Source organism: Colletotrichum siamense (genome assembly GCF_013390195.1).
Source record: "Colletotrichum siamense strain Cg363 chromosome Unknown KSG_Cg363_contig06, whole genome shotgun sequence".
Taxonomy (NCBI): domain Eukaryota; kingdom Fungi; phylum Ascomycota; class Sordariomycetes; order Glomerellales; family Glomerellaceae; genus Colletotrichum; species Colletotrichum siamense.
In genome coordinates this window covers 824139-849320 of record NW_023501019.1, presented here as the reverse complement: position 1 = coordinate 849320, position 25182 = coordinate 824139, and the positions used below count along the sequence as shown (strand labels likewise).

At 56.1% G+C, this 25182-nt stretch overlaps 6 protein-coding genes across 6 annotated transcripts; 2 read left to right on the top strand and 4 right to left on the bottom strand.

The window, feature by feature from the left end:
- Positions 1-389: 389 nt before the first annotated feature.
- On the bottom strand, positions 390-1436 carry atnD-6 (Short chain dehydrogenase atnD; the record flags this gene model as incomplete). The annotated part of the gene is made up of 2 exons (XM_036641082.1): positions 390-780; positions 835-1436. 2 exons carry the CDS (start codon positions 1434-1436, stop codon positions 390-392), a joined length of 993 nt encoding a protein of 330 aa, XP_036493035.1.
- A 749-nt stretch (positions 1437-2185) lies between these two features.
- On the bottom strand, positions 2186-3205 carry SLMH-1 (4-sulfomuconolactone hydrolase; the record flags this gene model as incomplete). Its single annotated transcript, XM_036641081.1, has 1 exon — positions 2186-3205. One exon carries the CDS (start codon positions 3203-3205, stop codon positions 2186-2188), a length of 1020 nt encoding a protein of 339 aa, XP_036493034.1.
- Positions 3206-5465: 2260 nt separating this feature from the next.
- Positions 5466-7309, top strand: qa-y-5 (Quinate permease; the record flags this gene model as incomplete). Its single annotated transcript, XM_036641080.1, has 3 exons — positions 5466-5532; positions 5706-6128; positions 6213-7309. 3 exons carry the CDS (start codon positions 5466-5468, stop codon positions 7307-7309), a joined length of 1587 nt encoding a protein of 528 aa, XP_036492806.1.
- Positions 7310-8369: 1060 nt separating this feature from the next.
- xlnD-4 (3-hydroxybenzoate 6-hydroxylase 1) lies at positions 8370-9709 on the bottom strand (the record flags this gene model as incomplete). The annotated part of the gene is made up of 3 exons (XM_036641079.1): positions 8370-8640; positions 8693-9093; positions 9146-9709. 3 exons carry the CDS (start codon positions 9707-9709, stop codon positions 8370-8372), a joined length of 1236 nt encoding a protein of 411 aa, XP_036493036.1.
- An 813-nt stretch (positions 9710-10522) lies between these two features.
- Positions 10523-11492, bottom strand: lepG (Trans-enoyl reductase lepG; the record flags this gene model as incomplete). Its single annotated transcript, XM_036641078.1, has 2 exons — positions 10523-11060; positions 11113-11492. 2 exons carry the CDS (start codon positions 11490-11492, stop codon positions 10523-10525), a joined length of 918 nt encoding a protein of 305 aa, XP_036492875.1.
- Positions 11493-12671: 1179 nt separating this feature from the next.
- lepA (Hybrid PKS-NRPS synthetase lepA) lies at positions 12672-24684 on the top strand (the record flags this gene model as incomplete). Its single annotated transcript, XM_036641077.1, has 3 exons — positions 12672-13606; positions 13661-16181; positions 16246-24684. 3 exons carry the CDS (start codon positions 12672-12674, stop codon positions 24682-24684), a joined length of 11895 nt encoding a protein of 3964 aa, XP_036493538.1.
- Between the last annotated feature and the right edge of the window lie 498 nt (positions 24685-25182).

Below are 25182 nucleotides of genomic sequence, written 5' to 3'. Positions count from 1 at the left end.
CACAGCGCACCGGCGTCTTGTCTCGGCAGATGGGCGCCAGCCAGTTGGGACCTGGGGATTTCTGACCGTCCGGGCTGTCAGTCACCGTTTCCCCCCCGTGGGACTCTCAGTGTGGGGTAAACGGCGTTTTTGCTGCAAAATGGGGAATTTGTCCGTGGAGTTTTTTTTTCTTGGTGAGGCGACGTCCCAAGACCGCAGAGTCGGTGTCGACTGCGCCTGGGATTCCCCAACATGGCAGGACTGGACACACCAAAACCACCCTTTGAACACAATAGGCATGTCAACTGATGGCTACATTAAATCAAACGAGGCGAATATTCCCCAAAGACAAGACAATCCAATCAACCGCACAACCAATCCCCAAACCGCAAAACCCGCCTTATCCCCCGCTACATCCCCCCAACATCAACCACATACCCCCTCTTCCCCAGCACCTCCACCAATCCATCCCAAACCCGCGCCTGCACCCGGCGTCCGGCCTCATCCTCAACCCACGCGGGCACCTCCATCACCTCCATCTCCGCCAGGAACGCCCCGTGGCTAGCCTCCCCGGCCGTCACGCCGTGCAGCAGCTTCCTGCTCCCCTGCTCCGCGCTGATCCCGTACCCGACGCGCATCACGCCGATGTACGCCCGGAAGAACCACGGCATGTTGCGCGCGAGGTCCGTCGCGCAGATGCCCGGGTCGAGCACGTTGATCACCACGCCCGTCTCGGACACGGGGAGGAGGGAGGCGAGGTGGCGGACCATGTAGACCTGCATCAGCTTCGAGAGGGGGTATCTAAAGCGTGTTAGTTATGGTGTCAATCGAGTGATTGCAAACCATTCCACGTACCGATGCGCCCCCAAACCCGTCTTCCGCTGCTCCTCCCGACTCAGACTCTCAAACAAATTCCCCTCCACGGCATCCAACCCGCCCCCCTTCGTGAAAAACGCAGTCCCGCTCGACACAACGCTCAAACACGTCCTCACCCCAAACCTCCCCGCCGTCTCCCGCAGCTTCGGCAGCGCCCGCACCGCAAGCAGCCCGTTGCCCACCACATTCACGCCCACCATCGTCTCCAACCCGTCCCCCGTCCTGACAAACTCGTCCAGCGCCACGCTGGCATTTGCCACCACCCCATCGAGCCGGTCCAGCTCACCCAAGCGTGTGCAAAAGGCCTCGACGGAGGCTAGAGATGCGAGGTCGAGTTCCCACACCTCGCCGGCGTCGGGTTGGTTAGTGTGCGCGCGGATAGAGGCGAGCGCGGCCTCGCCCTTTGAGAGGGAGCGGACTGCGAGGATGACGCGCGCGGCGTGGAGGAGGATGAGGTGCTGTGCGCAGTGGTAGCCGAGGCCGGTGTTGCTTCCGGTGACGATGTAAGTGCCCCCGGCGATGGAAGATGCGGGGGGCAGGGGGAGCTCTGCGCAGCTGCGGAAGAACGATGGGAGTGTCATTTTTGGTGTATTTCTTTCGGAGGTTCAATTAGATATGAGTAGAGTTTTGGGATATGAGATGATAGGTCTTGGCGGGGATTTGGTAGTGTAAAGTTTATTGCGACGTTTGGTGTTAGCTTTTTGATGTTCTACTGCATTCATTTTCACATCTTTGCATCAACATTATCAGTATTTATACCATTCTTCCTCACTCTCGCAGTGATGCCAATACATGCCAGCTGCGCCCATATCTTGGCGATATCCATGGAGTTTACGGAGGCGGACCATCTACGGTATTTCTATCATTTCCATTTCCCGGCCCAACGTCGTTGCTGAAACCCGGCCACACAACGCGGATTTCACTTGTTGCAGTGGTTGGCTACTTTCTGTAGGGCTTAGCAGAAAGAGTGCTTGGGCCAATGGTTTGTTGGCGTTTCCCGTCTTTTCTGACCGGGTTTTGGTGCTCCGGAATCCCGCGCAACTAAACTCCGCAATGGCCGGCTTTTTACTTACAACACCAAAGTCCCAATAACATGCAGACACACCAGAAAGAAGAGCGGCGTTCCTAGGGAAATGTGTTTTGCTTCAGGTCGTTGATCGTATTAGAATATTCTATTCTGTAGGTCATGAGTCATTCGTCGTCCTCGACGCAATTGTTGCTTTGGTCTTGGAAAGAAAATCATCCAAGATGCACGAATGCATCCGCAGCGCTATGCTAGAAAGAAAGAAACCGCTCCAAAATCAAACACCAGTGCCGCCGTTGAAGTTCATCACCTGGCATGCCGGGTATTCCACAACTCCTCCGCGTTGCCCCTAAACAGCCTGTCCACCAGCACATCATCCTTATCACACCAGTCCAGCACCGTCTCCATCCACGGCCTGATATCCAGCCCCTCAAACCGCGTATGCGGCCAGTCCGTCGCGAAAATCACCCTGTCCCGTCCCCGCAGCCGCAGCACCTCGCGCGCAATCGGCTCGAGGTCGCTGTGGTCCGCCATGCTGCTCAGCCGGTAGGGCGCCGAGAGCTTGACGTACGTGCCGCCCGCCTTGAGCAGCCGCGCCAGCGCCCGGAACCCCCTCATCGAGTACGGGTCGCGCGCGGGCATGTCCTGGACGCTGGGATGGCCGAGGTGGTCGATGCACACGCGCACGCCGAGGCGCGGCACCACCGGCTCGAGGAGCGGGATCATCGACATGGGCATGTACACCTGGATCACCCAGTCGAGCGGGCGGCAGTCCTCCGCGTACTTGAGCAGTAACTCCTCGAGCTGGGCGGCGGTGAGGGATTTGCCGACGGAGGAGAGGTTGATGCGGACGCCGCGCACGCCGAGGCGGTGCCACTCTTTAAGAGTGCTCTGCGGGACGGATCCGGGCTCGAAGGCGACGACGGCGCGGCCGCGGCGGGGGCCGAGGGCGCGCAGGGCGTCGAGGAGGCAGGTGTTGTCTGTGCCGTAGATGGAGGGCTGGACGAGGACGATGTTGTCGATGCCGACGGAGGACTCGAAGGCGAGGGCGTGGTCGAGGCGGTGCGTCGCGGGGCAGTAGACGGCGTCCTGTGCCAAGGGATATGCGGCCGGGTCGACGACGTGCATGTGGGAGTCCCACGCGCCGCGGGGGATCCGCTCCGGGAGGGTCAGGCGGCGGCGGGCGGGTGCGAGGAGTGTTGGTATTACTTTGTCGTTCCTCGAGGAGGAGGAGGAAGGGTTGATTAGGGGTTGGAGGAGAGCCATGATGGTTCGTAGGTGGTGGTAGAGGTGGGAGTGTGCGTTGAGGATGCGCCTCTGGATCATGGTGAGGGCGGCTGCTCTTTGTGTAAGAGCGGAGGGGAGGGCCCTATCAGTGGGAGATGAGGAGGAGGAGGAGGAAAGGGCGGGGGGAGAGTGATAGAGTCGAGGCTCGGGCTTGATGCCGATTTGATGGTGAGGAGTGTCTAGGGAAGCAGCGGTGGTGGTATTGGTGGTGGTGGTGGTGGAATAAGGGCGCTTGCTGGAAAGGCATGGAAGGGATGAATCCTTCTCCTCGCGAGAACAAACTGGCGACTGGACCGAAGACGAGGAGAACGACGACGACGACAAGAGGAGAAGCCCGGGGTTTCGGTGATCCGCAGGCACTGGCTGCTGCGTCTGCTGCTGGTGGTGGTATCCGTACTGCTGCAACGACTGCGGACGATGGCGATGACGGCGGCGGTGCGCCTGCACATATGGACGTCGGCCCATTGCGGTTGCTGAGAATCCGCCGACTGTCCGGGTTGTTGAGTGGATCATCTGAGTTGCAGCCGCATATCACTCGACGAGGGCAGGCGTATCCGTAAGAAGGTTTTCCTGATCATGTAGGGGCGAGCCCGCAGTTTCTCGGACAGTCTCCAGCAGGGCAGATGCGAGGAGCAAGGCAGGCGAGGCAAGGCCAGACACGCCAGTGGGAGCGATAGTGGAGGTGGTTGAGGGCCAAACTGCAAAACTAAAACCTTGAGGTGTCGTCGACAAGCCACCAGACGAGAGAGGTGAGGTGCAGGTTTCTGGTTTTGGAGGAGATCTGATCCTCGGTGGGCGGTGTCGCCTCGGAGGATGACCGACGTGTTTCTCGACCAGAGTCCAGAGTCCAGAGCCTAGTGAAAAGAGTGTGAGTGGTGTTGAGTGTCAATGCCCATTGGTTTGGGTGTGTATTGGGTTTTGCGCGCAACTACTGTGTGTAGAGACTACGGATACACACACTACATACACGCATATCCATCCGAACATGGGCTTCAACTATTTTGAGAAGTGGTTCCGTCCTCCAGGAACATGGCCGACGGGCGTGCATCTGCATCGGCCAGTGCGAGGTCCATTGCATGGATTGACGGGGTCGGGGCATTGCAACAGCGGGCGGGCGGCAGCGTTTCCAGGCGTCTCTACAGGCGCGTTTGTGAGGGCAGCACCGCTGAGCAGAAACAAACAGGGCAGAAATTCTCTTTCTCTGCTTTTTTTTTCTTTCCTGACGTCGCCACGAGTCATTGCGGGCCGCATGTTGTGGGCGGCCGTCCTGCCGGAAGTTGACCGAGATGGGTGAGCTGTGAGATGAGATTGAGCGAGTGAAAGAGAGAGTGAGTGAGCACAGTACTTGCTGCGGACACAAGTGACTTGCATTATGTAAGATGCAAATGTACGTACCGACTAAGTGCCTTAGGTAAGTCACTTAGGTAAGCAGAGAGAGAGAACCTTGAGGGAACAGGAAAGCCCAGACCACCTCTGTCTTCCGGAAGCGGGCTGGGAATACCGCGAGATGCTAAAGTATCCCACCACTGTGTTTAGCGTGGGAGCTACTTCTCGTCCCTGCGTTAGTCACCCCCCCCGGCGCGGCACTTCCATTGGATCGGTGTTGTGACGGCAATGGCACTGGATGAACGCAACTCCCGAGTGGGGGGGCAGCACCTCAGCATCATTACTAAGGTTTACATTCTCTCCTCACACTGTTGAGGTGCAGCCTCTCTCACTCCAGCCTACCGGTATCTTTTCCCCCCTTCACAGTTTGTTCGGTCAACGTCCGATGTTTTGCACCCCCCCTTAAGGCTTCATCCCCCACCCCGCCCTGCACGAGATCCTCCTCCGCGCGCGATCGTCCACTGAACGAAATCGTGGGGTTGGGCCTCCTCCTCTGGAACCACCAGGGCCCAAAATCCGGAGAAGAGGCAAGCGAGAGGCGCTGCTGCGGCGGCCTGCATCCATCCATCGACCTACCCCGTGGAGGATTTTTGCAACCCCGCGATTGCTGCTGCCGCTGCTGCTGCTGTTGAGAAGCAGAGAGAAGACGACGAACGGCAGGAAAAGAGTGAGAGGCGACGGGGGAGGCGACGTGGTGTGATTGCGTGTCGGAAATAGGGGGCGAACACAGACACTTGGACAAAAAAAACTTTTTTTCTTCTCTCTTCATTTCATCTCAATCCAGCATTTGAACAACTCAATTGCTGCAAACCCACGCCGCGCTCCCCTTTTCTGGCGCCCGCAATCGCGTTCGAACGAAAGCCGTCTCCCCCGGCCCAGATCTTCTGTCTCTGAGAAGTCTTACCCCGGGACAATGGTCGACTTCAACGCCTACTATCTGCTGACTATTGTTGTTATCGCGTGCGGGTCTATCCCCAAGGGTGAGTCTGCCCCCTCTGCCCCCTCTGCCCCCCAGCCCATTGTGCGGTCAGGTCGGGTCACCGCATACGTGACCGTGATCTGTCACCTTCTCCACCGCAAACCCTTCTCCTACTCCGTTCGCGGTGTGCATGTCCATGTGTGAGTGAGTGTGCTGATGGGTCCAACAACACAGGCTACGATGAGGGCGGCTTCAGCGCCTCCACGGGCCTGACCTCCTTCAAGGAGGACTTCGGCCTCGTGTCGAGTCTGTGGAAGGGCAACGAGTCTGGCCTCGCCGACCGCAAGGCCAACATCTCGTCGTTTGGCGTCCTCGGCGCCGCCTTTGGCTCCATCATCGCCCTCGCCCTCAACGACAGGCTCGGCCGCCTGCGCTCATGGCAGGTCTTCATCGCCGTATGGATGACGGGCGTCCTGATGCAGGTCTTCTCCTCCGGCATCCTCGGCCTCATGCTCTTCGCCCGTATCTGGGGCGGCCTCGGCGCCGGCGGTCTCACCGTCGTCGCGCCGCTCTACCTGTCAGAGATCGCGCCGGCCAAGTCGCGCGGCATGGTCGTTAGCATCTACATGGTCATCCTGCTATCTTTCCTGACCATTGGTGAGCTTAGATCCCCCCATCCATCATCCCTCGGGACTTGCCCGGGCCCTCGGCGAACATCCGACTGACCGGCTCCCGCGCCAGGTTTCTTCATCAACTACGCCGCCAACGCGACGCTAGCGGCCACTAGGATGCAGTACCGCCTCGTCATCGCGATCCCCCTCATCCCCGTCGGCCTGGCCTTCGCCGCCTCCTTCTTCCTCGCCGACACCCCGCGCTGGCTCGCCTCCCGGGACCGCGGCGAAGAGGCGCTCGCCGTGCTCGCCAAGCTCCGCCACTCGGACCGCTCCGACCCGGCCCTGTCCCTCGAGTTCGACGAGATCCACGAGCAGCTCCGCTCCCGCCAGCAGATCCTCGCCGACACCTCCACCCTCGCCATCGTCAAGGAGATCGCCACCGTCCCCACCTACCGCACCCGCTTCCTCCTCGGCGCCGTCATGCAGACCGTCGCCCAGTGGTCCGGCGGCAACGGCATCACCTACTACATCCCCGAGATCTTCCGCTACGCCGGCGTCGTCGGCGACAACACCTCCCTCATCACCAGCGGCGCCTACGGCGCCGTCAAGCTCGTCTTCACCATGGTCTTCACCTGGGGCCTCGTCGACGTCTTCGGCCGCCGCCGCTGCTTCATCACCGGCCTCGCCCTGCAGTGCGTCACCCACGTCTACATGGCCGTCTACATGGGCATCTGGATCGACGGCACCAACAAGCCCGCCTCCGACGCCGCCATCGCCTCCGTGTTTGTCTACGCCGTCGGCTGGTCCATCGGCCTGTGCACCGTGCAGTACCTCTACGGCACCGAGATCTACCCCACCCGCATCCGCAGCGTGTGCTACGCGACCAACATGTCGCTGCACTGGTTCTTCCAGTTCGCCGTCGTGCGGACCACGCCCAACATGTTTGTCACCCTCGACGTGTGGGGCGCGTACGTCTTCTGGGCGTGCGTGTGCGCCGTCGGGCTCGTCGTGCTGGGGCTGTGGGCGCCCGAGACGAAGGGCATCCCGATGGAGCGCATGGAGGAGCTGTTCAGCGGGCCGTGGTGGATGGGCTGGCGGGCGCGCGTCGACCTCGAGGGGAGCGAGACGAAGCCGTTTGGGAGGGGGAGCTCCTCCGGGAAGGACTCGTCTGGGAGGGAGTCGGAAAAGGGGCCGTTTGCGCATGAGCGGAAGACGGATGTCTGATTACCTTGGTGTTTTGAGTATTTTTTCCTTGTAGAAACGTTAATACCATTTCTAATTGATATCCCTTTTACGACTTCACTGCATTTCTTTCGTACCGAGGTCATTCCCGGTGTACACCCGTTCAATCGGAGCCGGACCGGGTGAAAGTGGGTCTCTGCGGCCGCTCAACGTCCGCGTCTCTCAGACATGCGCCCAATGTGTGATTGAAACCGCTTGACAACACAACAAATTACAAGCATCTTTGTCCCCATCCAAGCTGAACAATCGTAAGTGTATTTGGGTTTCCGTTTTGGGTTTTGGTCAAGCTCATTGAGACTCCTAAAAAGACATGCATAGCAGCGTCATCGCAACGCCCTCTCCAAGCTGGTCGAGGACAAAACAACGAAACTGAAAAATTTCCTTCTCGTATACGTTAAGAGTGTAATTTAGCCCGGTTGCAGACACGAGGTTGACGCATAATTCGTGTCTCTTGGCGTTTCTCGCCCATGTCAAGGATACAAGAGAATTACTGCCCATAGAAACGTGTTGGTTTCTCTGAGCCGGGGTGTGACGCACTCCTATTTCAACGTCTTGTTACATTCTGCGTTTAACTGACGTTATTTTGGGCGCGTTGGTGCTTATGTAGCTTACAGTCTTTATTCGGTGTCAGGGTTATTCAATTCTGGTCAGTTTTCTTTGCGCCCACATTTCTTGCTTTGAGAAGCGCATATAAACAAGGAGTTGGGTTCGTTCACAATCAATCGTATCTGATTTTCTGAAATTTGGTCTTGTATCATTCCTAGTATATGACCACAAGTCTTGAACTGAGTATAAGTTTTCACAATTACTTACACGTACGCTTGAGGAGCATGTTGGGTGCCGCTCATGGACACCGCATCAAGACACGGAAGGTGCTCCATATAAAAACAGCTTAGAGAACGACATGAGTATCCTTCAATCATCGACGCGGCCGCCGATTGAATACGATTCTATTTTGGGACAGTCTGCTTTTATCCTCATTTCTGCATCTTTCCATGCTTGCAGAACACTACACCCTAACCCCTAAGCAACCGGAACCATCTCAGAACGGCCTTGAGTACGTGAAATCAAATTTCTTCTGCAACCCGGCCCGGTCCGCCATGCTCTTCGTCACAGCATCGTCACGCTGCGCACGAAACTCAGGCGCAGCCACCCGCGCCAGCCCAACCGCCCGCGCGCCCTTGACCAGCAGCGACGTGTGCGGCTGCTGCCTCGTCGCGTACGCCCTGAACGCCTGCGTAAGCACAGCCGTGCGCAGCTCTGTTCCTGCATCAAAATCCGGAATCTCTTTCGACAGGTAGTAACAGTCCTCGCTATACCCCGTCAGCCCCGAACTAACACAGATCTTCGTTAGCAAAAACTCACCAAGCCTGATTCGCCCCCTGCCCGAGGTGCACACTCGTCGGATGCACCGCGTCCCCGACCATGACGCACCGGCCCGAGTACCACTGCTCCGGCTCGAGCTCGGGGCGGTCGTAGATGCCGTACTTGATGAGCCGCTCCGCCGAGGTGACCATCCCCAGCACGACGGGGTCCCAGTTCTTGGCCTGCAGCATCTCGGCCATCTTCTCCTTCTCGGCGGCGCGCTTCTCGTCGTCGAAGAGCCCCCAGGCGGCTTCCTCCTCGGTGTTGCCCGGGAGTGTGAGCCCCCAGGACGTCTTGTCGTGGGTGATGGGGTAGCTGATGATGTGGCTGAGCTCGCCGTACCAGTTGCGCGCGCCGGGGGTTTTGCGGAATGCTTCGGGTGTGGGGGAGATGCCGGCGGTCTGTCTTGTGGTTAGTGTTCATGATATAAGGAAGATCAGAGAGTCTGCTCACCTGCGTCAGTCCCGTGAATGATGGCGTCCCCTCCTCAATTCCCCCTCGCGCCAGCAACAACCTCCTCGTCGCAGCCTTCAACCCATCACACCCTACCAAAAAACACCCCGTCTCCTGTCTCCCCCCCTCAAAGAACGCAGTCACACTATCCTCCCCCTCCTGAATCTGCTCCAGCTTCCAGCCCTCCCGCACCTCCACCCCGCTCTCGATCGCCAACTCCCGCAACCACTCCGTGACCAGCGTCCGCTTGACGCCCACCGCCGGCTGCCCGTACCGCTTTGCAAACTCCGTCGGCACGCCAGAGCGGCCGAGGACCTCCCCCGACGCCTTGTAGTCGCACAGCTCGAGCACAGGTGGGCCGTTCTGGAGAAGCCAGTCGGGTACGGGCCCGATCAGGTTGAGCACCTTGAGCCCATTGGGGCAGATCATCAGGGACGCGCCGACGTCCGCCGGCGCCGGGGAGCGCTCGAAGATGATGGGGGCGTAGCCTTTCTGTTTGAGCAGGCAGGCGACTACCGGCCCGGCCATGCCGCAGCCTATGATGAGGACCTTGGGTGAAGACATGATGAATCGTGTCACCGAGTAAGTACGCGATGTTGGGGCCTGAATGTGGACTTTTGGACAAGGTCTCCTCGTGATACACCTCCGTTGTTGAGACAGAAGCTGCCAGGTCGTAGAGACTACGTCAGACAAGGTTGTGGTCTGTTCTCGTCCCCCGCCAGACGCTCGCTCCCGCGGTTTCTCGGAATCGGAAGAGAAGACTACGGCTACGTCTACGTCTACGTCACCTGACTCGCGACCACGGCGACTCCCCAACGCCCGTGAAACCCGCGGAAACCTACTTAGATAACAGCACTACAGGCGGCCGGGTATAGGTATAAGGTTTTCAGGGTCCCCGCTTAGGTTGTCAGAGACGTGGCGGCGGGAGAGTTCTTCGCTGCATCAATCCGAACCGGCGGGTCAGACATTCTGTATCGCCCTATACTAGTCGAGACAGTGCTCTGCCTGTGGTGCGCCTGGGCTGTAGCCTGCATGCGCTTGCGAGGCTAGACCAACGTCTAATCCGACTGCGTAGATTACTGATCCGAGTGCGCGGCTTCTACTCGAAGCGCTAGGACTTCTGACATCGGGGCTTGTCCCGACATCCGGGCACACAGACTGTTAGTTTCTAATACGAAAAAAAAGGCTTGTACCCGAGCTAGCGCACGTGTGAATCGGAGATTGGATGCGAGATTGCTACGCTTCCCCCATGCTGCGGTTTAAACTTTCTAGCTCTGCATATCGTACAAGTGGGCGACCGGCAACCTGAATAACTCCGACGAACACACAACTCCTGCGGACAAGTTCCCACCGCAGCGCAACTCGCCGTCTATCCCCTCAAACCATGGACTTGTCCACAATACACACAAGCTTCGTGCCTGAAACCCGCCCGCTCAGCAGCTCCTCCAGCCCTTGCCCAACATCGTCGAGCGTCTCCCCCACGACACGGTGCCGCAGCGGCCTCACATCCCCCGCCCCCACGAGCGCGGCGACCTCCCTGGTCCACGCGGCCGCGAACTCCCGGTCCGCGGCGGAGGCCCCGCACTTGTACGGCGCGACCCAATCAACGGCGGATCCGAAGGCGCTCATCGCGAAGACCCAGGACGGCCGGACCGCGCGGCGCGAGTGGCTTGCGATCGGGAAGCTGTCGAGCGCGACGTAGCGGCCGCCGGCGGCGCCGAGGGCCTCGTAGCAGATGCGCATTGAGTCTGGCGTGGTGATGCAGTCGGCGGCGTGGGCGAGGCGGTCGGCGGTGAGGGCGCGGATGTCGGCGGCGCAGGTTGGGGAGGTGTAGTCGAAGGCGGCGGCGGCGCCGGCGGATTTGACGAGGGGGAAGTTGTGCGGGGAGCAGGTGACGATGGGGATGAAGCCGTGGCTTGGGAGGGTTAGGGTCCTGGTTGTGGGAGGAGCGGGGGAGGATGGCTTACTGTCTTAGTAGTTGGATCATGAAGAGACCGGAGGCGGTGCTGCCGCCGTATATCAACACATGTCGATCGCCATCTGCAGGCGCGGTCTTGAGCTTCATGGTGTTGTGAAGGACCATGCCGCCTGTGAGGAGACCGCAGGGGAATGTTGCGGCCTCTTGGAAGGAGATGCTATCTGGTAAGCGGAAGAGCAGATGCTCCTCCGCCACGACGTACTCCGCGAACGCGCCCGTGGCCTCGTTATTGTTGTTGTATCCAAAGGCCACGCCGCATACTCTGTCTCCTGGTCGTATGTCTGAAGACACATTCGCGCCTTTTGAGATGACGATGCCGGCGAAGTCGAGGCCGGCCATTGAGCCCTGCGGCATGCCGGCCTGCACCATCTTGGCGTCTGACGGGTTCAAGCCGACGCATGCTGTTTTGACGAGAACATTTGTTGGTGATAGGTTTGGCGTTGAGACCGTGACTACATTTGCTGTTCCCGGTCCCTGGACGACTATTGCCCTCCTCGCTTTCGACGGTTGTGTCATGGTTTGTGATGATGACTTTTCACAACTCGTTGCAACTGCTCAAGTGCCAAACGAATTCCAATAGTGATGCAGGTAAGGACAGACTTACACGAACTACTCGTCCGTTCTTCCCTCAGCACGGATAAGAATTCCGTCGGGAGGCTTGTCTGAGCCGAATCGCCGTCGTGCTCCACAGTCCCTCCGAACGACACTACGAGTCAGCAATCCTCCCTAAAGACTGACATGAAGTCGCCATCTGAACACGACGAAATAACAGCTCCGACGGCGAGTTTACAAGAGACCCCCTCGCATAATGAGACGAGCCTAGCCGCCCCCCGCTGACTCGTGGATTCATCCCCACCCGCGCTTCACTCTGTGGCCAACGAACGCACCCGGCCATGTCCCCATTCTCTAAGGTTTGTCCCACCCCTTATTGGTCTAGAAACTTACAGAGTTGCATCTCAGCTGTGTAGACTAGCAATTAGAGTTAGAATCGGTTGTACCGGCGGGTTTCTTTCTTAATGCGCTCCTGGGGGAAACGACACGTACGTTGCAACATGGACACTAAGTCGCGAGAACGATCGTCAATGATACTTTCAGGCGAAACCTTCCCATACTATTGGGACGAATAATATCGGATGGCAGGGTAAGGTGTGCAAAGAAAGGGAGAAAACGTGCTCTAGAATCCGCGTATTTGTTTCCTCTTTGGGGGCCAGGTGGCATTATAGACGGTAAAGAGAGTTTGGGCTGGACAGTACAGGGTCCGACTGGATCCCTAGTCAGTAGCTTATCGTAGCAGCGGGCGATGAGTAGCCAAACGGGAATAATTAGCCCATATGATGGATTACGAGACTGCTGGAGCGGTTAGTAACACCTGCCAAAGTCCAAGTAATTGCCCATCCCGAATGCTTCGCATGACTTCGCGAACTCGTCCACAAACTCACCGAAGTTCACGAAGCATTCGTACACGCAGAACAGCTATACTGTAGCATACACGTGAGTGTAACGCAGAAGCATACGCCCTGCATACAATCTGACTTTCTCAGATTAACCATGGAGCCCATTGCAATCATTGGGCTGGCGCATCGGTTCCCAGGAGGCGCCAACACACCCGCCAAGCTCTGGGAGGTGCTCAACAGCAGACGAGATCTATCTCGAGAGCCAGACCCAGATCGTCTGGACCTCCAAAAGTTCCACAACACCAACGGCGAGCACCATGGCAGCTCGAACGTCACCAAGTCCTACTTCCTCGAAGAGGACCCGCGCCTCTTCGACACGACGTTCTTCAACGTGAGTCCTCTGGAAGCGGAAGCCATGGACCCGCAGCAGAGGCTTCTCCTCGAAACAGTCTATGAAGCTACAGAATCGGCCGGCACGCCCATTGAGAGATTCCAGGGCTCGCGGTGTTCCGTCTTCGTCGGCGTGATGACGGGCGACTATGAGACAATCCAGTACCGCGACACGGAAGACCTGTCGCACTACACCGCCTCAGGCACGTCGCGCGCCATCCTAGCCAACCGCATTTCCTACTTTTTCGATCTTTCCGGATCGTCAATCTGCCTGGACACGGCCTGCTCGTCGTCGCTTGTCGCGATGCACCTCGCCGTCCAGGACCTCCGCAGCGGCGCGGCGGAGACGGCCGTCGTCGCCGGGACTAACCTCATCTTCGGGCCGGACATGTACATCAGCGAGTCGAAGCTGCGGATGCTCTCGCCGACGGGGAAGTGTCAGATGTGGGATGCCATGGCGGACGGATATGCTAGGGGCGAGGGCGTGGCGGCACTGCTGATGAAGCCGCTGAGTAAGGCTTTGCGGGACAACGATCCCATCCAAGCTGTGATTCGCAATTCAGGTGTCAACTCTGACGGTCGAACGCCGGGGATCACGATGCCGAGCGCTATGGCGCAGGCGAGACTGACGACGGAGACGTACCGAGCCGCGGGACTGGATCCGTCAAAGGCGGAAGACAGGTGTCAATACTTTGAGGCGTAGGTGCTGACTCGCTTCATGGGACTGTCTGATATCGCTAACATGGTGACTAGACATGGCACGGGAACACAGGCTGGTGACCCAACGGAAGCCAGAGGTATTTTTGAGAGCTTCTTTGCAGCCAAGGGTGCTGCAGACACAGAAGTGAATCCCCTTTACGTGGGGTCAGTCAAAACAGTAGTTGGCCATCTGGAAGGCTGCGCCGGTTTGGCGGGTGTCATTAAAGTTCTTCTCGCAATGAAGCATGACACGATCCCTCCGAACTTACATCTCAGGTCCCCGAACCCCAAGATTCAGCCCTATCAGCGCGTTCTCAAAGTCCCCACAGAGCCTACTCCATGGCCCACGAGGGCCGATGGACAGCCGAAGCGCGCAAGTGTAAACAGCTTCGGATTTGGGGGAACGAACGCCCACGTAATCCTGGAATCATACGAGGCGGAGCCAGAACAGAAATCTTTGACGTCTGGTGGTCTCCCTTTCACTACGCCTATTGTTATCAGCGCTCACTCACAAACCTCTCTACTCGAAAACATTCGACGACTGACCACATACATCCACAACAACCCGAACGTGAGCCTCGACGATCTAGCATGGACGCTATGGCAACGAAGAAGCGGTCTTAGGTTCCGAAAATCATTCCATGCGGCATCACGAAAGGACCTTTTAGCGAGCCTCGAGAAAGCTATTGCGGACTCTGCTAGCGGGCAGCCTTCTTTGGGAACACCAGCCGCATCTCTCGTCTCTCCTTGCGAGGGGTTTGGGGTACTGGGGATTTTCACTGGACAAGGTGCACAATGGCCTGGCATGGGCAAGGATATGCTGACACACAGTCCTGTATTCAGAGCAGCCATTGAGGAGTGCGATGAATCTCTGGCAAAACTCCCCGATGCTCCGTCATGGTCGTTGAAACAAGAGCTGCTCGCCGACCCGTCGCAAAGCCGAATCTCTGAAGCCGAGATCGCGCAGCCCGCAACCACGGCAGTGGAAATCGGTCTGGCTCGGATGCTGCAGACTAGCGGAGTCAAGTTCAGCGCTGTGGTCGGTCACTCATCCGGCGAGATTGCTGCACTCTACGCGGCCGGCATACTCTCGTTGTCCGATGCTATACGCGTTGCCTTCTACCGAGGTGTCTACGCCAAGTTGGCAGGCAAAGGCTCCATGATGGCGGTAGGAATTAGCGGCGAAGCAGCGCAAGACTTCTGCCGTGAAGCACCATTCAAAGGCAGGATTTGTCTTGCGGCGAAGAACTCCCCTTCTAGCGTCACGCTCTCCGGCGACGTTGACGCCATCCAAGAGGCCAAAGAAGTTTTCGACGACAGGAAGATCTTTGCCCGCGTGCTGAAGACGGATAAGGCGTATCACTCACCGCACATGGAGACCTGCTCCGAGGCCTACCTCAAAGCGATGCGAAATTGCGGGATCTCGCCCCTGAAAACGGAGAGTAAATGCGTCTGGGTCTCAAGTGTGGATGGAACAGCGAACCGATACTGGGATAAGAACTTTGACGATCTGAGCGGGCCTTACTGGATCGAAAACATGGTGAAGCCTGTTCTGTTTGCAGATGCAGTCACGACGGCGCTGACCAACGGCGGGCCATTCGATGTCGCGATCGAGGTTGGACCGCATCCTGCGCTGAAAGGACCGGTGAACCAGACTGTGCGACCGCATCTGGGGAAGCAACTCCCGTACTGCGGCAGCATGAACCGAGGCGAAGATTGTGCGGTCAGTATGATGCAGCTGCAAGGTTTCTTATGGTCTCACTTTGGGGCGCAAGTGCTTGACTTGGACCAATATCCACGCTGCTGGCATGACGAAGTTCCCACGCACAAGGTTGTCGACAATCTCCCCGCCTATTCTTGGGACCATGGCGCACCCATATGGCGTGAGTCAAGACTCTCGCGCAATCACCGACTACGCTCCAGTGGAAATGAGAGCATTCTGCTGGGCCACCGGTGCCCCGATGACTCGGATTGGGAACCGCGTTGGCGCAACTTCCTGAGTCTGAAGGAGCTCCCATGGCTGCGGGGCCATTCGTTCCAGGGAGAGGTGCTATTTCCGTCAGCCGGCTACGTCGCGATGATGCTCGAGGTGGCGCAGTTTCTCAGCGGTGACAAGCCCATGTCGCTGATTGAGATCAAGAATCTCACCCTCGAGCGGCCACTCAAGGTAGAGGAGGGGCCCAGACCAGTCGAGATGCTGACATCGGTCAAAGTAACACGCAAGGACGAGAGCAAGATTACAGCCGAGTTTTCGTCCTATGTATGCTCTGATGCGAGCACAGGCAAGGTAGATAGAACCTGTTTTGGAAGCATCTCTGTGTCATTGGGCAGCCTTAGCGAGGATGTCCTCCCTTCCCGAGTGGACCCTCTGGCTATGACCGTACCACCTGTGGATGTTGAGCGTTTCTATAGCTCTGTGAAGGAGACCAGACTGGAGTACGAAGATCTGTTCAAACGGCTCAATTCGATGCGTCGCGTTGATGGTATTGCGACGGCAACGGCGTCCTGGTTCGCTGACGAGATCCAGTACGGCAATCTCTACCACCCAGCACTGATTGATGTTGCACTGCAACCGGTAAGCTTTGACACGTTTTGCATCTCAAATGATACATTTATCATGATGTACTCACATAAAATAGGTGTTTGCTGCATTCAATGCTCCAACTGCCGAAAGACTTTGGACAGCATACCTACCTCAAAGCTTCGAAAAGATCACAGTCAACCCAAGACATCGCCTCGTCCCATCATCTGGCGGTCAAATCGAAGTCCTCATCGACGCCTTCTCCACGGAACTGTCGGCAACGAAGATCAGTGGCGATGTCAGCATCTACTCGCCCCACGACGAATTCAAGACGCCGTTTCTCCAGCTGGAAGGAATGGCGTTGGCAGCTCTCGGACGCCCAGACGCCTCCAACGACCGCATCATCTTCGCAGAGACCAAATGGGGAGCTGACCTCCTGGGCGGCGCCGAGTTCGAAATCGATTTCAACCCACCTCAAGATGTTGCGGTTGAGGAATCTGAACGGATTGCTCTGTTCTTCTGCCGCAAGCTGTTAGCAGAGGCGAGCAAGGTTGGCGTTGAGAATTTGAAGCCTCATGAGAAGATGATGTTCGAACAGCTCACGGATCTGGCGAACACGGTCGAGAAGGGACCTTATCGCAACTGGGCAAAGGACACGAGAGAAACGATCGATGCCATTCTTGAAAGGAACCAGGACCAAGTTGACTTTGAACTTCTACGACTCGTGGGAGACGAAGCCGGTAGCGTATTCCGGAACGAGAAACAAATGGTTCATGTCCTTTTTGCGGACGACAAACTGAGCCATTTCTACCGCGAAGGCCTAGGTCTTCGCAATGCTCAGCGCCAAGTCTCGGCTTACCTGAACGCCATATCCCATCGGTACCCAAAGGCAAATATTCTCGAAATCGGAGCCGGAACCGGTGCGACAACTTCAGCTGTCTTTGACACCATTGGCGACCACTTCGGTTCTTACACCTTCACCGACGTGTCCCTTGCGTTCTTCCCCGAGGCGCAGAAGCGATTTGCTGATCACGTGCATAAGATGACTTTCAAGAAGCTGGATATCGGGCATCCATTCGAGGAGCAGGGCTTCGACACCCCATCATATGACGTGATTATTGCTGCGAATGTTTTGCACGTGTCGGATGACATTGAAGCCGTGCTGCGTCGTGTCAGGGGGCTGCTCAAGCCCGGTGGTTTTCTCATCGTTACTGAACCGACCTCGGATCATCTTAGAATACAAGTGATCATGGGCGGCCTAGAAGGTTGGTGGCTTGCGCGTGACAATTGTCGACGCTTCGGACCGGTCGCAACCATTGAGACTTGGGACGAAAAGCTCCGCAACGTTGGATTCACCGGTGTTGATATGTTCAGCCATGATCAGAAGGAAGATGAACTTCACACTTTCACCTCTTTCGTTAGCCAAGCTACTGATCATACAATCAACGCCCTTCGAGAGCCGCTCGACAACACACACATGATACCCGACTTTGTTCCATTCACTCTCATTGGTGGTTCCACATTTGCCACATCAAAGATTGTCCGCTCAGTCAAGGACAGATTGTCAAATTTTGGCAACGACGTTGTTAATTTTCCCGACCTTCGAGGTGTCAACCCATCCGATGTACCGGCAAACTCTCTGGTTCTCTGTCTCTCTGAGCTGGACCAGCCGACTTTCAAGAGTGGAGTTGATGATGCAGCTCTGTCCGGATTCAAAGGCATAATTGAGAAGGCTCGGGGAGTATTGATTTTTACAAAGAATGCGGCCACGTCAAATCCTCACTCAAACATGTTGGTTGGTTTGTGTCGCGGATTGCGCGCTGAGAAGCCTGCCTTGGGAAGCTTTCTCCAGGTCATGGACATCGACGGAGCTACCAAGCTTGATCCCAACACAATCCTGCAGCATTTCCTCCAGCTGACGCTGACTGCCATTCAAAACACGCAGCGCGATGAGAGATTCTGGTCCTTGGAGACCGAACTCTGTCTGAGGAACAACCAGCTTTTCGTACCCCGCATTCAGGAGTACGAAGACCCCAATGAGCGTACCAACTCGGCCAGAAGGCAGATCGTCAAGGAGGTCACATCGGAGACTCACGTTATTGAGGTCAAGCAGACTGAAAACTTAATCCAAGTCAAGGCCAGTTCTAAGCTCATCCAAGATAGGCCCAGACTGGACACGATCGAGATTGCCTTCTCCTGCTTGGCACCCATCAATCTGCTGTCTTACCAAGAGCCGCAATACCTTTGTGTGGGCACACGCCAGGACAGCTCCGAAGCTGTAATCGCATTATCCCCAACCAATACCTCGGTAATCCAAGTTTCGAGCGACCGCGTTCTCTCCGCAAGCATTGCCTCCAATGCGGTTGCACTCCTGTCTGTCGTGTTAGCCGCGCAGGCTTGGGTACGGTCAGTGCCTCGAGGTCATACTATCTGGCTACACGGACTCAGCAAGATGGCAAGGGACGTTATTGAAGTTGAGGCAAAGAAGAATGGTATTGAAATCTTTGCAAGTTCCCCCGACTCAACCTGCGATGGCTTTATTCCATTGCGCGCACCCACGCGCATGCTCAAGGCATTCGTGCCCCGCAATACTGCCGCAATCATTTTCGGAGACTCAATCAGTGACGCCAATTCTTCTGATCTTCTCTCGAAGGTCTCGTCTTTCCTCTTGGTGCGCAAGCCTTCCAGTGGAAATTTCTGGGAATGCCCTGTAAGTCAATCCGACAGACCAGCTTCCCAGCTTCTTGAGGCTGCGTATGCGTCCACCATTCAGTTGAATGGTGTCACCGAAGATCATACCGCAAGGATTGTACCAATTGGCGACTTGAGCGGAATCGAGGCGAGTGCGTCCACGACTGTCATCGATTGGCGACAGGCACAGAGCGTCCCAATCCGGGCAGATCTGCAACCCGTCAAGCCCGAGCAACTCTTCAAGTCGGACAAGACGTACTTCATGGTCGGCCTCACCGGTGACGTTGGAATTTCCATCTGCTCGTGGATGATCAAGCACGGCGTTCAGTATGTCGTGCTGGCAAGCAGAAATCCCAATGTCAGCCAGACTTGGATCGACTCCATGGCAAAGCTAGGCACCAAGGTTCTGGTGATGGCCATGGACGTGACAAACCCAGACCGCATCAGGGAAGTTGTCGATGAAATTTCCAAGACAATGCCTCCAATTGCCGGTGTCTGTAACGGCTCAATGGTGTTGTCAGATAAGCTCTTCATGCAGATGGACGTCGAGTCTGTGCAGACTGCTCTCCGGCCCAAGGTTGATGGTAGCATCCATCTCGACCGCGCTTTCTCGGGCCAAGACCTCGACTTTTTCATCATGCTTTCCTCAACCGGCAGTGTCATAGGAACACCTGGCCAGTCCAATTACCACATGGCAAACACGTTCATGGCCGGACTTGCCGCCGATCGGAGACGCCGAGGCCTGGCTGGATCCGTCATTGATGTGGGCATGATTTCAGACACCGGATATGTCACCCGTCAAGATCCCATTGTGGCCAAGAAGCTGCGCAGCATGTGCGTTCTCGCTCTCTGCGAAGCTGAGGTCCACGTGATGTTTGCAGAGGGTATTCTTGCCGGCCGTCCGGGATTTTCTTCACATAGCGAGCTCATTGCCGGCCTGGCAATCAGCGATAACGAAGCCGAGCGACCGTTCTGGGCCAACGAACCCCGATTTGGCTTCTATGTGAGAGACAAGCGGGACTCAGCGACCGAAAGCATCGGCACCTCGGTCCTTGAAGATCTTCGGGCCGCCCTAGATGCGGCCACCGACGAGGAAACTGTCTTCACCAAGGTCCGAGAAGCTTTCGCCCAGAGACTGGAGAGTCTTCTGCAACTCCCTCAAGGAAGTGCAAAGATGGACTTGCCTCTCGTCAGTCTTGGCCTGGACTCGCTTCTTGCAATGGAAGTCCAGACTTGGTTCCGAAAGGTTGTCGGCGCCGAAGTCAGCGTTCTTCAGATCTTGAGTGGTGCTTCTGGAGATTCAATCTGCAAAGCGGCTTCCGCCCCCATCTTCGCCAACAAAAGCAGCAGTCCAGCCAGAAATGAGGTTCCAGAGGCAGAGAACAAGCCAGAAACCAAGACTACTCAGCTAAGTGTACCGGTCCTCGAAGTGGATGGCGCATCGACGCCGATCACCCCAGACAACAGGACAACGCCCGGCACACCGGACGCGTCACCGCCGACTCCGATGACATCCGTCGGCAGTGAAAGCAGGGACGAGCAGGCAGATGGCTACTTCAAGGAGCGCAAGATTCAGCGAGTCGTTCACCGAAGAGCACAGATGTCTTTCGCGCAAGCCCGCCTGTGGTTTCTCCAAGGGTTCCTGGAAGATCCAACAACGTACAATGAAACATCCATGTACGAGCTCAGTGGGCCTCTGGACGTCGATCGACTGAAGAATGCGTTTCGACAGGTGACCTGGCATCACGAGATCTTGCGCACATACTTCTACACGGACGCAGCTACTGGGCTGCCGATGCAAGCTGTGACAGCCATGTCAGCATGCCCCTTCAAATTTGTGGACGACGCAACGGATGCAACAACCGTGCAAGAGTACCAGGACATGAAATCACGGCAGTGGGATCTCGAAGAAGGCGTATGCTTGGGATTGACTGTCCTCCGACACACAAGCGACCGACACACTCTCATCCTCTCCAGTCACCATATAGCCATTGATGGTGTCACATGGATCCTTCTCCTGAAAGATCTTGCGCGAGCATACGAGGGGAAGTCTCTGCCCACCATTCCGCAGTACGTCGACTTCGCAGTTAAACAGCGGTCCATGGTAGAGCACGGAAACTGTGCCACGGAGACCCAATTCTGGAAGGATGAGCTTGCAGGCCTTCCCGATGCCCTGCCCCTCTTTCCCATGTCGCACACAAAGACTCGGAAGGCAACAAACCAGTACGCCACCATCATCGTTGATACGGTGTTGCCTAAAGACCTGGTATCTCGGATCAAGCAAGTCAGCAGCAAACTTCATGTAACGCCATTTCATTTCCACTTTGCCGTCCTCGCATCAATGGTGTCTCGCCTTTCACAGACAAACGACTTCTGCATTGGCACTGTTGATACAGGACGGTCGGGCACTGAGTTCTCTCAGACTGCCGGATGCTTCATCAATATCGTCCCTGTGAGAGTCAAAATGGGAGAAACTGACAGCTTCGAAACTCTTTGTAAGAAGGCGTCTTCGAAAATTCTCTCGTCCCTCACTAACTCCACAATTCCCCTCGACGCCTTGCTGGATGAACTCCAAGTTCCGCGCACAGCGCGACACAGCCCAATCTTCCAGGTCATCATCAACTACCGACTTGGAATCTTGGGATTGAATTCCATCGGCGATGCTACGCTCAAGTATGTCCAATCTCAGAGTTCAGGCAACCCGTATGATCTGGGAGTCAATATCACCGACACACCAGACGGAACCTGTCTCCTCCATTTCGCCGTTCAAGATGCGCTGTACTCGAAGGAGGCTGCGCAATCAATTCTGGACTGTTATCGCTGCTTGCTGGAGTCTGCTTGTGCGGCTCCGCGGTCTGAGGTTGTTGCGCTTCCCATGCATAGGTCTTCCGTGCTGAAAGCTGTGGGCGAGTCAGATAGCCAGGGGTTGACAGGAAGAGGCCGCCGATTCGACATTGAATGGTCAGGCACTATTTCTCATCGAATCGACGAAGTCGCCGAGCGTCATCCGGATCTCGTTGCCATCAAGGACGGAGAAAAGGTTTACACTTATCGAGAGATGATGCAGAAAGTCAACGACATGGCCGCATCTCTGAGAGCTCTTGGGGTACCCAGAAGTGACGAGCCTTTCTGTTGTCTGTTGATCGAGCCTTCGGCCGAATATGTGTTTGCATACCTCGCAGTCTTGAAAGTTGGAGCTATCGTTGTCTCCCTCGATATCACTAATCACCAAGAAAGATTGACTTCAATTGTGAGCGACTGTAAACCACAGGCGATCCTCCACGATAAAGCGACTTCCGATCTCGCCCAACTGTTAGCCGATTCTTGCCGTGGTATCTCGACCTTGGATGTCTCTTCGATTCTGCCTCGAGCTGGAGACCACGAAGTCCGTAATTCATCCGATCCTCAAGCGGCAGCCGTACTTTTCTACACAAGCGGAACGACCGGAATTCCCAAGGGGGCCATCCTGAAGCACAGGAACTATGTTAATCTAATTGAGGCCTCTTCGCGCAGGCTTCAAGTACGATCAAAAGAGGAGGTGATTCTCCAACAAACCGGCGTCAGCTTTGATCTTTGTCCGTTCGAGATTTTCACTGCTTTCTCCAACGCGGCCACCTTGGTCATGGCTTCCAAAGACCAACGCAGAGACCCATCAGCCATCGTCGACCTCATCAAGAGCGAAAAAGTGACGCTCATGGCGGGTACCCCTGTAGAGTTCAAGCACATCTTCCAACATGCTTCGGACGTACTCAAGACTTGCGAAAAGTTCCGGACCGTGGCTGTAGGAGGTGAAATCTTCACACCTCAGCTGGCAGTTCAGTTCAAGCAGGCAATGCCACCAGGCGCGAACGTTTTCAACGTTTACGGACCGACAGAGACGTGCATCTTCGCCACGGTGGAGCGCGTCAAGTACTTGGAGGACGGCTTGGACTTCGTGCCTGCGGGTCCTGCCCTGGATAATGTCTCGATATACATTGTCGATGACAGAATGAACCTTGTACCAGAGGGATGCGCCGGAGAAGTCTGTATCGGAGGTGCAGGCGTCAGTCAGGGATACCTTCGCCGCAAGGAGCTCACCAACAAGGCTTTTGTTTCGGATCCCTTCGCTACTGCGGAGGATCAAGGAAATGACTGGAACATGATGTACCGCACCGGCGATTCCGGCTATTTGAAGCCAGACGGTTCGCTCGTCATTCTCGGCCGCATCAGTGGCGACAGCCAAGTCAAGATCAGAGGAATCCGCATCGAGCTTGAGGACATTGCGTCCAATATTCTCAAGACTGCGAACGGAAAGCTCGCGGAAGCTGTTGTCACCGTGCGCGGAGAAGACAAGACCTTGGTTGCCTTTGCCGTTATCGCAACTGGCGCTCAAATCAAAGACACCCATGAGTATCTCCGATCACTCCCGGCAAGCCTCCCTCTTCCGGAGTATATGCGGCCTTCAATCATCATTCCGCTTCAACAGCTTCCCATGACCCACAATGGCAAGTTGGACCGGGTCGCTTTGAACGAGATACCGATCCCAGCTCAGGCTGAGGAAAGCAGCCAAGAAACACTCACTCCACTCGAGCGTGACCTGCGTCAGGTTTGGGAACAGATTCTTCCAGACACCATCTCCCAATCAACTGGCATTCTTCCCAACTCCGACTTCTTCCGTCTCGGAGGAAACTCCCTGCTGTTGGTCAACTTGAGAAAGAAGGTACAGAAGCAGTGGCAGATTTCTGTGCCTCTTCTACAGTTGTTTGAAGCAAGCACTTTGCGATCAATGGCAGCTATGATTCGAGGCGCCAAAGAATCAAAGAATGACGGCATTGACTGGGAATTCTGGGATAATCAGACTCGTTTTGTCAGTCAAGCAGCCATCGAGGCAGTAAGCGCTGCTCCATCTCACGTGGTCCCGAATGAAAACAAAACCGTCATTCTGACGGGCGCAGCTAGGGGACTGGGATTATGGCTCCTGAAACTCCTTCTTGAAAACCCGTCCGTTGGCAAAGTTCACTGCATTGCAATTAGTCAGGAACAAGTACCCCAGCTTCCGGCAAGTGACAAACTCGTGATTCACATCGGAAGTCTTGCGGATCCAACCCTTGGTCTTTCGGGTGAAGCGCAACAAACCTTGCAAAGAGACGTGGACATCATAATCCACGCCGGAGCTGAGGGCTCGTGCCTGAACAACTATGACTCCATTCGCGTTCAGAATGTAGAGTCAACGAAGTTCCTGGCAAATCTGGCATTGGTCAAGAAGGTGCCATTCCACTACATTTCCAGTCCCCGCGTCGTCCTGTTCAGCGGAGGCAACACGTACCCCGAGCGGCCCATTTCAGTGCATTATCCCCCAGCTGCTCTTGGCAGAGAGGGATTCACCTCAACAAAATGGGCGAGCGAGACGTATCTCGAGAAGTGTGCGGCCGCAACCGGGTTATCTGTGTCGATTCATCGCGCTGGTTACCTCATGTCCGAGGACGCTGATGAGATGGACGCGGTCAACATGATCCACAAGTACTCAGCCATCCTCAAAGCAGTCCCATCTTTGGCTACGTTTTCTGGCTTCCTGGACATGTGCAAGTTGCCGACAACGGCGGGAGCGATTCTTCAATCACTGACGAATGACGATTTTGGAGTCTCCTACGGCGCAACCAGAATTATCCACCACACTGAAGGCAACGTGGTGCCGGTTCATGAGTTCCAGAGTTACATGGAAGCTCGTTTTGGTCATCCTTTCAAAAGTCTGAGTATGGTTGATTGGGCTACCGAGGCCGAGGAGAAGGGTATGAGCGCTGTGTTGGCTGCTTTCTTGGAAGCCGTGGTTGAGAGAGGCGATGAAGCGCGGTACCCCAGACTGTTGCGCGGAAGTGAGCAAGATTGAGTACAAGGATAAAAAGGAATAGTGTCTAATCCTCGGAGTTATTACATCAGCTTTGAGTTCAATAGGGAGGTAACTTTATGTTCTATGTTTTTGCGATATTTTGATTTGTCCCCCACAATGTGCTCATGACTAGGATCTAACATTACTTGCACATGGCTTCCACATGGCGACGGCAAGGGGCCAAGCAAGGCGGAAGCTGCATAAAGTTGCCTGCGTATACTTATTTTCTCAGCGAAAATATTCCCGCGTCTCTGGTTCGACATCAGGACGATTCCGAATGGCCTACCCTTGCCGGGCATGACGGGACGAACCCCAGTCCATGTTCCGCGGTATCGTCAGCTGTTGGCAGCCTCGGCTAGAAGCAGGTGACGAGCGGCCGGGACAACCTGAGACAATTGACCATGAAGATCCACAGCAACGGAGGTCTCAAACCGCGTTGCGATCCGCTTCAAATTCTATTCAGTGGACCCTGTCTGTATTGATCGAGCTCTACGGGTT